Here is a 13322-nt window from a genome sequence, read left to right on the forward strand (position 1 = left end):
GGCAGCTCAGAGCAGGCATGGGACGGGGAGACCTTCTCTGTGTGACAGAGAGCTGTCCAGCTCCCCAAAATGTGGCCGTGAGGCATTTACACCGGCAGTCATCGTAGCACTGTAATTACAGCATTAGGAGTTTTTAATGGCAGTGTCGTGGCACAGGGCTGTTCTGCTGAAAGCCTTCGTCACCCTCACTGCACGAACTCTGGGCTCATGCTGAGGGCTTCCCTGGTGCTGGGCCCGGCTCTGCTCGGGGCGAGGGACCGGCTGCTGGCAGGGGGCTGCCCACGGTGCCGGGGGCGGGGTGCCCCGAGGTGCTCCCCCTGCACACCAGGCTGCAGGGCCGTGCCCTTTTGCTGTGCTCCAGTAGGCTCGGTAACGGGGGCGGGGATCAAGGTGCATGTGTTAAAAACTGTAATCCCAAATTTGAGATAATTACAGGTGAAGGAAGATGCTGTGTGCCTGCTCTTGGCCTCCAAATGCCCCAAATCCCCTCTTGGTGCAGAGATGCCGCGTGCGCCTTATTCCTTCTTGGGACAGGGCAGGCAGCTCCTCCTGTGCCCTGCCCGAAGGAGCACCGCGGTGTGCCCGGCCCTTTTCCGCCCCTGACTGCTCTCTCTCTGCCTCCCCAGGTCCCGAGGCCGTTCCCAGCCACGCACCCGGCATGACGGACACCCCGCGGGATGCCGGCCCCAAGCAGGCGGCGCCGGCGCGGCCGGAGAAGCCGGCGGCAGACTTCGGCTACGTGGGGATAGACGCCATCCTGGAGCAGATGAGACGGAAAGCCATGAAGCAGGGCTTCGAGTTCAACATCATGGTCGTGGGTGAGCGCTCCCCCCGGGCCAGCTGCCGGCAGCGTGCTCAACGAGCTGTTTGTTTTCTGTTGTGACAATGTTTGTCCTCTCCGTACCCTCCTCGGGCGCAGCAGTTCAGCTCCGTGGCGGTGGCTCTGCTGCAGGAGTCAGCAAATCCTGCTTCCAGAGCGCTGGCTTCAAGTCAGCAGTACTTAAAGCCGGGGTGGGACGCAGCCTGGAGCTGGCTGTGGTCCCGTGCACCTTCCTGGAGGTTGGGGTGCGTCGTCTGTAGGCGCATTCCCAAGAAGAGAGCCTTGGGAGGTGTCAGTAACCCTGCGGAGGGTGACAGCAGCCTTCTCTGGGTGCTGTGCGGGGAGCCCTGCAGTGCTTCTGGCCCTGAGAAGTCAGGGAGCGTGGTAATGCTGACGTGCTGGAATACCAGCACCTTGACGTTTGCTGGCGTTTCCAGCAATTGGGCTGAAATGCCTGCTTGTGAGTTTTCCCGTATTTATGAGGTGGTGCCGGGAAGCCCGGACAGCAGAGGAACCCACGCTATGAGGGGGCTGCAGCGGGGTCGGTCCCGCGTTGGATGCTTCCCATGCTGGGCTCTGCATCCCGTGCGGGCTCGGTGGCACCCGGCGCTCTGCTCCTGGCTGTGTGGCAACGCCTGCGTCGTGTGCTGACGGCCCTTGGGCTGGAGGGGCAGCAAGGCAGGGGAAGGACGGGCTCGGTAAGCGAGGGGGGAAATGCTGCGGGTATCTGGCGGTGCAGATAAAGAAGAGGTTTGGGTGGCTGGGCTGTTCGGCTCGCAGCTGGGTGCTGGTGGCTCCTTTGGGGATGTGAAACTTCGTAAGAGAGGCTGGGGGGTCCCTGCTTGTGGGGAGGGAGAGGGGGAAGGCTGTGGCAGTGGTGTGATGGGGGGGGTCTTCCCATCATTTCCTCCTGCGAGGAGCTGTGTGGGGCTGCAGCCTTGGGTAGGGACACCCATGTGCTGGGGACCTCCCCCAGAAGCCCTGGGGAGCATCCTGGGGGTGCAGGAGGGCCTGATCCAAGGAGTTTGCTAGTTCTGTGAAGCCTGTAGCTGCCCTGTAGCTTCCCAGCGGGCTCTGTTGATGCCCTGCATTTCCCCTTTTTGATTTTTTTTCCTGCAGAAATGGGTCTCAGAGAGGAGGGCACCCTCGGCTGTGGGCTGGGAGGTCACTGCGAACCCATCCGCTGCAGAACCAGTTTGTGCAGGCTCTCGTGACATTTTTAATGTGAAAAATGCTCTGTGCAGCCAGTTCAGCAGCACTCCTAGGGCAGAGGGATCACAGCACTAATCCCGAGAGCCTGCACGTGAGATCTCAAGGGCTGAGCCCCCGCTCCCCTGCCAGGAGAGGCACCCCCCCACCCGTCTGCTGCTCCGGGAATGTCCTGGGAGAGCGGCTCCGGGCTTCCCCGTGCTCCCTCCCTCCTGAGCACAGGCTCCTCTGCTCTCTGCTTTGCGGCTGCTGGGAGAAATGATGCCAAGGGCCTGGAAAACCTTGTTCTTCCCCCAGCAGGCTCTGGGCAGGCTGTCCGCAGCCTGGGGAATTCGGTGGCAGCATGAACAAGGCGAGCTCCGGCCCTGCCAGGAGACCTGGGAGGAGCACCCAGGGTGCCCTCAGAGGGACCTGGGGGGTTCAGGGATGCTCTGCTGGAGCCAGGAGGAGCAGGCGGCCCAGAGCTGCTGCTTTCAGCCGTGTTGTGCCTTTGGGACGGGCTTTGGTGGCGTGTGACGCCGCCGATGCAGTGGCAGGGGACACGGAGCACGGTGGCTCTCTGCAGGGGCTGCCCTCGTTCTGCCGTGTTCCTCCAGGAGGGGAGGTCAGGCTTCTCCTGGGATTGGTTTGGCTCCTTTATTCCCACCCGGTCTAAGCTGTGAGTCCTTACGTTAAAATCCTTGTAATCCCTGGGTCACAGAAGGGAAATGTCAGCCAGGGAGGAGCGGGGTGACTTGGGCAGAGGCGGAGGGAATCGAGCACGTCTGCAGGCAGGGGGCTTCCCTCTGCCCAAAATCCTGTACCCCTGGGTACCAGCAGGCCCCTTCAAAGGGTTTCATCAGCCGCACCGAGGCAGAATTTCAGTTTGGGGTTGTTCCGTGGATGTTGCCTTTCTTACTTTCAGGAGTCCTTGACCCCAGTCAGGTCCCCGTGTTTCTCCCCTAAGCCCGCTGCGATGGCTGCAGGCGAGCGGGGCGCTCCTGTGCGGGACCGCAGCGTGCCGGCTGAAAGGAGGAGTGCTGGGAGCTCAGCTCCGGGCTGCTGCTCGGTCACGGGGCTGGGGCAGCCAGCCCGCGGCTAATGCCCAGGACCAAGGCGCTGGCCAGCCCCGCTGCTGGCTTGGCTCTGGCTGCCTTGGGCAACCTGGGTGGGTTGGGGCACTTGATTTGAGCGAACACCGTAAAAGCTGCCACCGTAACACCATAAAAGCTGCTTTTTTCTGCCCTCGCAGGATGTGCTGCACTCACTGGGATGTTGTTTCCGTGACTCAGGTGCTGCTGGCCTAGGGCAGCCAGGCTCCGTGCAGCCAGGGGGCTGTCTGTAGCAAAAGCAAGTCCGGCAGAGCAGCAGCAGCGGATGCAGAGGGCTCAGGTGTCGGAGGCTGCTGCCGTTAAATCAGCCCAGCGAAGGGCTTACGGAGCTGCTCGCTCCTCTTCCCAGGGGAGCTGCAGTGGGGAGGCTGCAGGAGTGATGTGGTGGTGCTGGAAGCTGCCGGGGTGATGGTGCTGGCTGCTGGTGACGCTGTCGTGGCCCCAGACCGGTGCCTGGCCCCGCTTGCCCCTTTCTGACATCTTTTAACAAGCCTCGGGGTGCAGCTTGGCACCTCTTGCCTCCCTTCTGCAGCTCTGCTGCAGGCTGGGTCTCGTCAGCCTCTCCATCTGCCGGTCCCTGAAAAAAACTAACCCGGAAAGGGGATAGTGCTGACTGTGGTTTGTCCTGCTGCTTTCCAGGTCAGAGCGGCTTGGGGAAATCCACGTTAATCAACACCCTCTTCAAGTCCAAAATCAGCCGGAAATCTGTACAGCCAACTTCTGAGGAGCGGATCCCCAAGACCATTGAAATCAAATCCATCACTCACGGTGAGGCTCTGCAGAGCCCAGCTGGCACTTTGGCTTTCGGCCCTGCTCTGCCTTGTGTCCCGGCAGGCCTGGGGGGGCTGGGGGCCCCCACAAACCTCCACTCCCATCTGCACGAGGGGGCTTTGGCCATCCAGAGGTGCTCACGGGGCTGGGAAGACGCCTCTCTTCTTTTTACCCTCCAGCACTGACCTAATGACGATGGAAGGGAACAAGAGAGGCGGTTGTGGGGGGCTGAGTTTCAGGGCAGAAGTGGTGCTGAGTTCCCTGGAGGGCCTATTTGTGCCTGTGAGAAGCTGTAAAGGCGCTTTTCTTCCCTGGGGGGGCCCAGTCCGGACGTCCAGCTGATTTCGGGAGCTGCCTCACACAGCTGCTCTCTTCTCATTTCAGAGATCGAAGAGAAGGGGGTTCGCATGAAGCTGACGGTCATCGACACCCCGGGCTTTGGGGACCACATCAACAACGAGAACTGGTGAGCTGGCTGGGCAGCCGTGCCTGTGCTGGGGGAAGGCATCCGATCCTCGGGCCATCCTGCCCCAGAGCTGGTTCTGGGGGCCAGGCTGTGGTCCTGTGCTGCCCCTGCTCTGTGGGGAGCAGAGCAGAGGGGCTGGTGAGGGTGGCAGCGCGGTGCCGCGCTCCCTGGCCCTGCCGCTGGACCCACAAACGTCCTGCTGTCTGTGCCGTGAGATGCCCTTTGTTCGGGGCCGGGAGCAGCTGTGTGCCAGCAGGGCTCGTCCCTGGGCCTCGCTCATGTGGCCCCGAGGCTGGGCCCTGCCACATGTCCTCGGGACAGCGGCTCTCTGTGCGGGACGTGCTGGGCAGGGCTGTCCTGTGTCGCTGCGGGGCTCCGGCTGCAGGAGGATGTGCCGAACGCGAGCCCCTGTATGTGCGCACCCACTGCTGGGGCAGGGAGAAATGGGAGGTGTTTGGACCCCAGCTGCATTCAGCTCCCCTCTCCTGTCCCACACTCCCCCCCCCTGTAGCTGGCACTTCCAGGATACCCTGGAAGCAGCCTTGTCCTCCTCTGGACGCTGGGGGCTGTCCAAAGACGCCCTGAGACCAGGCAGCCGAGGACCTGCTCTGCTGCGCCGCTGCCCTGGAGCACAAACCGGGAGGCTGCGCAGCAAGGCTCAGGGGTGGGACTGGGGGGACGGGGGCATGGCTGTGCTGGTCTGGTAGGGCTTCCTGGGCTCTTTCGGTGTTGGAAAGGACCGGACAATTTCAGGAGCTCCTACCTGTAGTGAGCTGGGGTGGATGCTCCTGCTCCTGCCCTACGATGTGGTGCAGAGAGCTGGGGGATGCTCCCGGCCCTGCTCTGCAGCCAGGACCTGGGGCAGAGGAGGGAGGTCTGTTGAGACACTTGGCCCTTTGGGGCAGGGAAGGGAGGATTTCAGGCACTCGCTGCTTTAAAACAGGCGGTAAGATCCCCTCCCACCGCGGCGTGGGGAGCTGCCAAGCAGTGAGCGTGTGAGCCTGGGGATTCCGTCGTCGCCCACAGTCGCTGTGTGAGTGGGAGCTGATAGGAAGGAAAACGTCCCTGCAAGGGCGGGTTTTGGTTCAGTTCGTGTGTTTTACAGGGTGCTGTAGGACACTAAGCATCCTCCGCTCAGAGGCCAAGGGGGAGTCTGAGGGTGGTCCCGGTCCCTCCCCAAAACCCAACCTTGTGTCTGTGCCTCTCCGCAGCTGGCAGCCCATCATGAAGTTCATCAACGACCAGTACGAGAAGTACCTGCAGGAGGAGATCAACATCAACCGCAAGAAGCGGATCCCTGACACCAGGGTGCACTGCTGTATATACTTCATCCCCGCCACCGGCCACTCGTACGTACCCACCGGCCGTCCTCAGCCCCTCGGCGTTTCCCTCCGCCTCCAGTCTCGCAGCTCAGCTGCTCGGGGGCATCCTTTGGGTCCCTCGGGGTCTCTGAGGGGAGCTCAGGGCCCTTCACAAGCATCTGGCTGAAGCCGGTAGGGTCAAGTCAGGTAGGTCTCGTGCTGCTGTGTGCAGGAGCAGCAAGGAGGCTCAGGCAGCCCATGTGAAACTGTCTTGTCTAAGGCTGTAGCATCTGCAGAGCTGCTTTAGCCAAGGAAAACATGGTGTTTCCTCTTCTCCTCAAGGGCCCTTGCAGCCTCCCTGAGCCTCAGTTTGTTGCTTTGCTCTGGCCACCTTGCTTGCCCAGCAGATGGACATCAATCAGTGGGCTCTCGAATTTGATGGGGCTGCCTCTGCAAACAGGAGAACCTTTTTTTTTTTTTTTTTTTTTTTTTTTCCCAGCGCCCCTGCCTTTGTAAGGGGCGAAGTGCTGCTGTACGGAGGGAACAAACACCCTAACCCTTTTAGGGTATTTTGTAGGTTGTTTGATTAGTCTGTGAGTGGGATGCCGTTTATTCTGCGCAGCGCTCTCCTGGCTCTGGCATTTCTCAAGTGACAGCATCAAAGGGCTAAACCTGGTGCTTTTCTTTACCCCACCCCCTCCTTTTTTCTTTTAGAGACATATAGCCTCTAGTGGAAATCTTGGGAACTTTAGTGTTTCGAAAACTGCAACGTAAAGCACCGCAACGCGAACTGAGACTGAAGTTTCCTTTTGATTTGTGTCAATTCCTTCCACTTCTGGCTTTGTCTGCGTGGGGAATTTTTTTTTGTCTGTTTTCAAAAGTTAGATTCAGACTGCCAGAGCTGTATTAATGCCAGCCCTTTCCTCTGCCCCATGTAGAGATTTATTCCAATAGAAAAGATTTTGTTTTGCTTCTGTCAGTGGGTAGACCAAAAATGCATTCTTTGCTGGAATAAAATGACTGCATGGGCCAGTTATGTTCTGCTTGTGTAACAGGCACGGCTTGCGTGTGCGGATGAGGCTTGAAAGCCTCCGAGGAGGGAGCAGGAGCCTCACCACCGAGCCGGTCAGGAGCCCTGGCCTCGGGCTTTTCCTTTACACCCACCTCTGCTTGGGGCTGCTGAGCAGGAGCGGAGGGCGTGCTGACACGTTCTGCCACGAGAGAACCTGATAAAGCAGAAAACTTTTAGGAGGGGACGATGGTTTTGGCCAGTCTGGCTTGTTGGTCCTGCTCATCTCGGGACCGATCTGCAAAGATCTGCAAACCATCTGCAGACCAGGTCGGGGTATTGCAGCATGAGCCACGCTCTGGCTTTTTCTCGTGGCTTCAGGCGTTTAACCCTTGCAAGCGTGTGCTCTGCGGACACAGAGCGCAGAGATCGCAGATCTGGGTGTGCTGCCGTGGAGGAGTGCAGGCACTGCTTCCCAGGCAGTCCCCCTGGAAGGGCAGCATCCCATGGGGCTCAGTTTGCGGGTTGGGGAGCAGCGGTGCAGAGCCCGTCCCCTGCCGGAGCCTCTCCAGCGGCGCGTTCTGGTTTCTCTCACCCGCCGGCTAGCAGTAATTGCGGGGAAGTTCAGCTGCTTTTTTTCTTTCTCTGCACTGAACATGTGTTTCCAATATCCGAGCTAGCCTGGCGGTTGGAGGACGTTGTTACTGAGCCGTGCACAGACCCTGCTCCCCCTGCTGCAGCCTCGGCCGGGCGGGTCCCGATAGCCTGCCTGGGGCCAGCGCTCAGCCCGGCCACTGCTCCGGGACGTCCTGCCCTGCCCAGGTGTCCCCACGGGCAGCTGGCTCACACATCCCCTCCTGGAAGGGGATGGAAGTAGATTGAGAAGGAGTGAAGCTGCGGGTTGCAGAAAGGGGGACAAACCCCACTGGGTGCAAGAAATCCATGGGAAATGTTGCTTCTCTGAAAGCTCGAGGCAGTGGTTTCCCTTCTGCCCCTTGTGAAGCCCACGTTACGGTGCTCATCGCCCCAACGTGCTCTCCCCATGCTGCCCATGAGCTGTGGATGCCCGTCCTGCAGCAGGGACAGGGCTCTGAGCTCATTTTGGAGCACAGGAGCTTGGGACGCTGCTCCACACGGGTGCTGCAGCATTTAGTGCAGGCTCGTGCCTCCCCGCCGTGCTGCTCAAGGGTTAATCCAGGGAGAAATTTCCTCTCCGCTGCCGATGTCTCTCCCCTCGCAGGGAGGTCAGGGTAGGATTTGCAACCCATCTAGCTTGCACACACCCTGTCCTTCTTGTAACACTCCCGTAAAACCATGTTTGCAGAGGCTAAGTAACCTGCTGGCAGGGGCTTTTGGCTGTAGCTGCGTAAGCCGAACTCTTTGCCACCCAATAAATTTCTCAGCTCTGACCCCTGTGAAGCACTGCCAGGCTGCGAAACGTGACTCTGAAATACTGCCCTGGCCTCGGCAGCCCCATTTGCTGCATGTGCTGGAGGTGCTGGCTGATGTGCAGACACCTCACGGCCGCTTTCCCCTCTTGCAGCCTCGGTTGGGTCCCCCAAGGGTGCTGGTGGGGCTGGGTGGCCGCCGGGTGCTCGCTGGAGTCGGCTGGAAGCACGGCTCAGCTTGTTGCTGAGAAATAACTCACTTTCTCTTGCTGTTCTGCTTATTTGTATACTTAGTGGTTTCTTTGCTGATCCTCGTTGAGCTCTAATGTCGATGCTTTGGACCTGGTTTGGACCCCCGGGGCTGCTGGTCACATCCCGGTCGCAGGACGGTGGTGGCTGAGCACCAGAACTGTCCCTGCTCTCCCGGGCGGTGCCGTGCAGCAGGAATTTCAGAGGAATTAGGTTTGGGCTCGCCCCATCGTGGCCCTGGCCATGTCAGCCTGGTCCTGTGCAGCATTATAAGGGAGTGTGTAAATTAGGCTCTTTTCGCTCATAATCTCCTTAAGCCATTCTTTCCCCTTCGCTGCCTTCAGATGGGTGACTGTGACTTCCAGCAACAGGTCTCTTTTTTTTTTTTTTTTTTTTTTGTGAAAAGCATCGCTTCCTTTAAATACTTGAGGTTTTTCGGGGCTCCCCGGTGCAGGTGGGCTGGGGGAGCTGCAGCTGCCCGAGGCTGTGGATGTGCTGGGAGGAAATGCTTGGGAATTTTGCTCTGGAACACCCTGGGAGCTGCCCCCTGGTGCTGCTGGCTCACAGGGCTCCTGTGCTCATCCCCTCCTCTCCCACCCAGTCCTCGTGTGTCCTGGGAGCAGCTTCGTGGTGCTGCTTCGCCACCCTCACGTCCTCAGCAGGTGTCAGGGAGGGCTTGGTGAGGGGGCAGGTGGGCTGTGTGCCCCCTGGGCTGAAACTTGGCTACGTGTGCATCCCGCTCTGTGCTCCGAAAGGAGAGCCGGTGGAGGAGGGAGGAGCGCAGTCTTGGTGGGGAAGAGGCTTTTAAAGGGGGAAAGCTGTTTGAGAAATAGCAAAGAGAAAGGAGGGGAAAGAAATCTGCTGGGAAAGGAACATGAGTGCATGGCTTCCTTGGAGGTCTGGGAAATACATTATGCAGAGCTCAAACAATGCTTGCCAGCAGCACTCTGCTCAGATGTGTCCGTGGGGGTTTCCTTGTGCTTTTTCATTCTTTTTATTTTTTTTTTTTAAATAGCCAAACTCCTTTTCTTTCCCGGGGCCCAGGGTGAGCTGTGGCTCCTGAGCTCGCGTTAGGAACTCGATTGTCCTCACGCTGCATGCCCAGCGCCCGGGGCCGTGCGTGCAAATGGCACGGGGGCTTGGGGAAGGTCCTCGAGGTGCGGGGCGTGCCCGGCCCCGGGGAGGAGATGGGGTTTGGCCGGGGACGGGCTCAGATGTCTGCACTGGAGTAGCCTTGAGCTGTGGTTTTAGGATCGGCAGGCGCACCGTGCTGGGTCTCTCCGGGCTGGGTGTCCCTGCGGGGGGCTCTCGGTGCTGGGGCCAGGCAAGGGCGGCCTTGCGGGGTGGAGATGCTGCCTGGGGACTGCCGAGGAGCAGCATCAGCCCTTCCCCTTTGGGCTGGCGAGGCTCTCGCTGGGTTTGTGGGAGCCGTGTGGGGTCTGTGGGAGCCTCTGAGCCCTTCGTAGGGCCTGAGGAGACCACCCCAGTGGGGTTTGGCTTGAGCATGCTGGCAGCAGGTGCTCTCTTGGCCCTGTTCTCCCTGCTTCTAAGCACGTTTTTGGCTCCCCCGGGCACTGGCCTCTGCTCTGTGCTCCCCTGCACAGGGAGCACCTGAGCATTTTAAGTCACCACCCCATTTATTTGGGTTTCTCCCCGGGTTCTGAGCAACATTTGCTCAGCTCTCACGTGGGCATCGTGTCCCTGTCACCTCCAGAGCCACCGATGGGGACCCGCAGCAGGCGGAGGCATCCCCAGGCAGGCTTTCGTCTGGCCAGCTTGTTATCCCCCAGCGATAAAAATACCTCCAGGGAGCAGCAAGGACCGAGGGGCAGAGGGAAGGGTCAGGGCCAGGCGCAGCGTGGCACCGGGGGTCGCGCCCGCGCTGTCAGCAGTATTTCTTCAGGGGCTGATGGCTCGGGTGTGCAATCGCCGCAGCTTTGCTCTGCTGAGACTTTGGTTGTAGAAGTTTTTCTGACGTTTTTTGCCCTCTGGAACAAGCAGCATCTCTTCTGTGCCGCGCGATCCGCTTGAGAATTAGCAGAGCCTTTTTTTTAATCCGAGCCAGTGGATGAGGGATGAAATCTTGGCTCGTGTGTGACAGAGCAAGAGTGAATCTGAGCAGGGATAGTGACCCGTGGCCATGTCCCTGTCGTGCTGGCCTGGCCCTGGCCAGCGTGTCCTCGTGGGCACGGCTGGAGGTTTTGCACCATGGTCTCTCCCCAGCTCGATGTGTGCTGCAGGCAGGCTTCAGTGCTGTGCTTGCATCCTGGCTTTGCCAAGGACACGCGTGGCTTTGGGCAACTTCCTGCAGTCCTCGGTGGCCGTGTAAAGATAAAAAGCCCTCTCTTACAAGCCAAGCTTTTAAGAAAACGTCTTTCCTTTTCCTCTCGGAAAGCAAACGATTCCCCCTCCGTGTCCATCCTTTGAAGCTCTCTCTCTGCTGGGAGACAGCTGCAGCTCCCCCGGCTGAGCCCCTTTTTTTCCTGCCGTGTTTTGCAGCCTCCGACCGCTGGACATCGAGTTCATGAAACGCCTGAGCAAGGTGGTCAACATCGTCCCGGTGATTGCCAAAGCCGACACGCTAACGCTGGAGGAGAGGGATTACTTCAAGCAAAGGGTAAGGAAGGGGCCGGGGGTGCTTGTCGGGGCTCCGCAGCTCCCCCTGCCCCTCTCCCCAGGCAGCTTTGGGAAGCCGAGCGCCTGGCTGGGAGCCCGGCGCATTCCTCCGGCTGCAGCCCTGAGCGATCCCATGTGGCAGGAGGGAAGGCCCTCGCTCCAAACGCTTCCTTGTGTTTCTCTTGGACCGTTGTCAGCGTGGAGTAAGTTTGGAGCTTGTGGTCTCGGGGCCTGTTTCTCCTGCCTCCTTTGTTGTTGTTGTTGTTGTTGTTGTTTTTGGGCTGGCTTGGGTTATTCCCAATGTTATATGATCAGTTATATGTTATATGATGGTGCTGCACACACAGCCTAGAAAGCCCTCCCTGTGCCACATCCTGCGCCCATACGGTAACCAGGCGAAAACGGGTGGGTTTGCTGAGCTCAGCCAGGCAAGATTTATGGGGAAGCAAGCCATGAAATTCCCTTGATCGCGTTGGTGGGGAGCCAAGGAGGGGCGGCTGAGCCCACCGAAGGTGTGTGCTCGCTTCCCTTCCTGCACGCCTGGTGCTGCTGGGAGCTGGAGGTGCCCCTTGGGGGCTCGGCGGGGGGCTACACACACAGCGCTGTAAGCGGTGGCGTGGCTGAGGCCGCGACGGCCTCAGCACTCGCTGCAAAAATCAGCGAGCCCCTGGGCACCGCATGGCTCATTGCTCTGTGAGCCAGAATCGCATTTCTGAGCAGGAACAGGCCAGGTTTCACCAAAGCTGGTCACTCAAACAGCATTCCCCGACTACCCCGGTGCGATGCAGATGGTTCGGGCACTGGGTGCTGTAGGGCAGGGAGGAGATGGCCAGGAGTCGGGTCCTGCAGCCTGGTACCGACCCGCAGACCCACAACGGGACGGGGTCAACCTGACCGGCCTCCGCTTCTTAGTGCTTGCTGGGGTCCAGCACATCTCCCCTCTGGGCAGGGAGTGAAATAAAAAGAAAGGGGTGGTCTTGCCAAAATGACAGCTTTAGGGATGGATGGTGATGGAGAGTGTAGGAGGTGAGGAGTTGCCTCGGGCTGCGTGGCACTGCGTCAACCTGATGCCAGTGCGGCACGGAGTTGGTCAAATGGAGTCCAACACCCCGTGGAGCTGGCTTTGCTGGGATGTTCCCATAAAATAGGGGCCATCCCCAGCAGGTGTGTGTCTGGGGACTGGTTTGGGGTTTCTCTGGCCTGGATATGCTTTCCTTGCCAGCCTGCAGTGCAGACTGCTGTGGAGGAGTAGATGGCCATAGCAAGCGACGGAGCAGTCGCATGGTAGTGGGTTTGGGTTTGCAGCTTTGTTCAAGGCTGAGCCTCTGTGCTCCTGGTGCTGACCTGAGCTAAGCCTCACCCTACCTCTAACCCTAACCCTAACCTCCCAGGACTCGGATCTCAGCGCCTCTTTACCCTGCACAGAGACAATGTCCTGGAGACCACTCCAGGCTGTTGTGTCCCTGGCCGCTCAGAGCAGGCACTGCTGTGAAACCTTTCCAGGCAGGGCAGCAAGTGCCAAAAAAACAACGTGAGGGCCAGCACCGCATGCCTGGCAGCTGTGTTCCCATTGCTTGGTGCAACCTGTATTTTTGTACTGTTAAATGCCAACACAAAGCCCAGCTCATATACCTGCATCTCCCTCTCAGCCTGTCTTGGCACCAGGTTCCTGCAGACCTTACCGGGCAGGCACTTGGAGGTGTGTGGCAGTTAAACGCAGGTCCCTGTCCCCCAGGTGGGCAATATTTGGGAGAGGGGGGGAAGATAACGGTGCCTGGGCATTGCTGTGCCCTGCAGGCTTGCTCCTGAGAGCCTCCTGCAGGGGCTGGGGCAGTGCTGTGGTGGGAGTGCAGCTCCTCTGCCTGTCTTCACGTGTCCCCTGCTCCTCCCCTCCCAGATCACAGCCGATCTTCTCGCCAATGGGATCGACGTGTACCCGCAGAAGGAGTTTGATGAAGACTCTGAAGATCGGCTAGTGAATGAGAAATTCAGGGTTAGTGCCTGGCGTCGAAGTTAAATGTGCTCGGGTGGGGGGCTGCAGCTCCGAGCGCCTGGGATGTCGCGGGGTCCTCTTCCCAAGTGTCTGTTTTCTTTCTGAAGGTGCTGAGCCCTACAACCGCCTGCACAGGGGTCATGCCAGAGCTCAGAGCAGGGACAGAAAGAGTTTGAAAAAGGCAGCTGGGGAAGGCTGCCTCTCTGTTGTTGCTCTTTCCCCCAGCTCTGTATCTTAACGTGCCCTCAGTAAGCAGCAGGCAGGGAGGTCTGGGGGCTTTGTGCCCCCCCAGGTGCAGGGAATGCCCACTGCAGCACGGGGAGCCCCCTTCCTGGCGGCTGGAGAGAATCTGCCCGCAGCCTGCTCTGCTTCTGTTGAGGTGAATTCCTTGCTGCAGGAAATAGCGAAC

General features: G+C 59.5%; 1 protein-coding gene across 16 annotated transcripts in view; it reads left to right on the forward strand.

Annotated features, from left to right (window-relative positions):
- The window catches only part of SEPTIN9 (septin 9), a 174274-nt gene that overhangs the window by 111289 nt on the left and 49663 nt on the right, over positions 1-13322 (forward strand). For all 16 annotated transcript variants that reach the window (XR_007708973.1, XM_035561910.1, XM_035561913.2 and 13 more), the window contains 6 exons: positions 627-818; positions 3760-3888; positions 4276-4357; positions 5569-5706; positions 10804-10921; positions 12818-12913. Coding sequence is in view for 15 of the 16 variants with exons in the window: in XM_035561910.1 (XP_035417803.1) it covers positions 627-818; positions 3760-3888; positions 4276-4357; positions 5569-5706; positions 10804-10921; positions 12818-12913 (755 nt within the window). In the remaining variant the exon portion in view is untranslated. The remainder of the gene's footprint in view (positions 1-626; positions 819-3759; positions 3889-4275; positions 4358-5568; positions 5707-10803; positions 10922-12817; positions 12914-13322) is intronic.

The sequence above is a fragment of the Cygnus atratus genome, chromosome 18 (genome assembly GCF_013377495.2).
Source record: "Cygnus atratus isolate AKBS03 ecotype Queensland, Australia chromosome 18, CAtr_DNAZoo_HiC_assembly, whole genome shotgun sequence".
NCBI lineage: Eukaryota > Metazoa > Chordata > Aves > Anseriformes > Anatidae > Cygnus > Cygnus atratus.